Source organism: Priapulus caudatus, unplaced genomic scaffold, assembly GCF_000485595.1.
Source record: "Priapulus caudatus unplaced genomic scaffold, Priapulus_caudatus-5.0.1 Scaffold5960, whole genome shotgun sequence".
NCBI lineage: Eukaryota > Metazoa > Priapulida > Priapulimorpha > Priapulimorphida > Priapulidae > Priapulus > Priapulus caudatus.
In genome coordinates, this window is record NW_014583021.1 from 1 (window position 1) to 1,628 (window position 1,628).

Genomic DNA, 1,628 nt, shown 5'->3' on the forward strand with positions numbered 1-1,628 from the left:
CCTCCTCTCCCTCCTCCCCACCACTCCTCTCCTCCTCTCCCTTACCCCACCTCTTCCCTCCTCTCCCCTCTCCCACCTCCTCTCCTCCTCTCCCCACCTCCTTCTCTCCCTCCTCTCCCCTCACCTTCTCCCCTACTCTCCTTCCTATCCCCCCCACCTCCTCCCCCTCTCCCCCTCTCTCCCCCGCACGCACCTGCGTCGCCTCCCAGCCCCACTCGCGGTACTTGGGATCCTTCGTGAGCCGCCACATGATGAAGTAGGTTTCAAACACCTCCGGACGCAGGATGTAGTATTTCTCCTTCTGATGTACCGCCACCGCCTCCTGACTGTTGGAGAAGCGGAAAGACTCCGGGCCCAGCTTCGTCGCTGCAATGTAGAGGGTTGTGCAATGTAGAGGGAGGGCAATGTAGGGGTGCAATATAGAGATGTAACTTAGGGGGTGAAATGTAGGGGAGTGCAATGTAGGGGGTTGTGCAATGTAGAGGGAGGGCAATGTAGGGGTGCAATATAGAGATGTAACGTAGGGGGTTGTGCAATGTAGAGAGAATGCAATGTAGGGGTGCAATATACAGATGTAACGTAGGGGGTGAAATGTAGGGGAGTGCAATGCAGGGGGTGCATTGTAGTGGTGTGACGTAGAGAGGGTGCAATGTAGGTTATGCAATGTAGGGGAGTGCAATGTAGGAGTACAATGTAAGGGGTGCAATGTAGTTGAGCAATGTAGAGGTGCAATTAAGTTGTGCAATGTAGGTTGTGCAAGGTAGTTGAGCACTGTAGTTGGGGTTGCAACGTAGTGGTGCAATGTAAAGGGTGTAGCGTTGCAATACATGCGCGGCCTCGCTGCGTGGGGTGTGCCTGTAGGTGGCGCCGGCGTACCTGTTCGCGAGTATGACTCATGGCAGGTGTTCGCGATGTCGGCTCCCAGCTGCATGTAGTGAGCGGGGTCGGACGAACCTTCCGAACCCAGCGCGAACATTCCACCTGCGAACAACGCAGAACACAAACACGTCAACATCATCACCGTGGGTTGTTGTTCTTTCCGTGAACATCGCTGCGGCGTTCGTACGCCCGATGGAACGAGCGTTGTTGTTCTTTCCGTGAACATCGCTGCGGCGTTCGTACGCCCGATGGAACGAGCGTTGTTGTTTCTTTCCGTGAACATCGCTGCGGCGTTCGTACACCAAAAGGAAAGATTTTTTTCCAGTAAATATTACAGCTGGAATCGTACAGCACGACCCCCCCAGCTACACGAAACACTGTCTTTAATCGTGAACCCTCCCTCCTCCGCGGTAACAACGAGCCGCCACCTCCTTCCATCGTCTTGGTAACGATCATCCCCTTCTCCCTCCGTCGCCGCGGTAACGACGCCCTGCCTCTGCCTCCTCGTCCCGTTGCCGTGGTGACGATGACATACCTGCGAAGCACGTGAGATGGTCCATCTTGTGTTCGATGCGACCTGACTTCATCTCGGCAAGGTACTTCAGTCCGTTCCTTGATGTCTTCAATAGATTCTCCTCCACTCCCTAGCAGAGAAAGAGAGACAGAGAGAGAGAGATGTCAGCAGTGAGAGAGAGAGAGAAAGAGAGGGTATATATATATATATATATATATATATATATGTGTGTGGT

At 53.8% G+C, this 1,628-nt stretch overlaps 1 protein-coding gene across 1 annotated transcript in view; it reads right to left on the reverse strand.

Annotated features, from left to right (window-relative positions):
• Positions 1 to 193: 193 nt before the first annotated feature.
• LOC106820035 (mannosyl-oligosaccharide 1,2-alpha-mannosidase IB-like) overlaps positions 194 to 1,628 on the reverse strand; it is a gene marked incomplete at its 3' end in the record, with an annotated part of 5,785 nt that continues 4,350 nt past the window's right edge. The window contains 3 exon segments of the mRNA XM_014824592.1: positions 194 to 366; positions 877 to 981; positions 1,415 to 1,519. Of these exon segments, the coding sequence (XP_014680078.1) occupies positions 194 to 366; positions 877 to 981; positions 1,415 to 1,519 (383 nt within the window).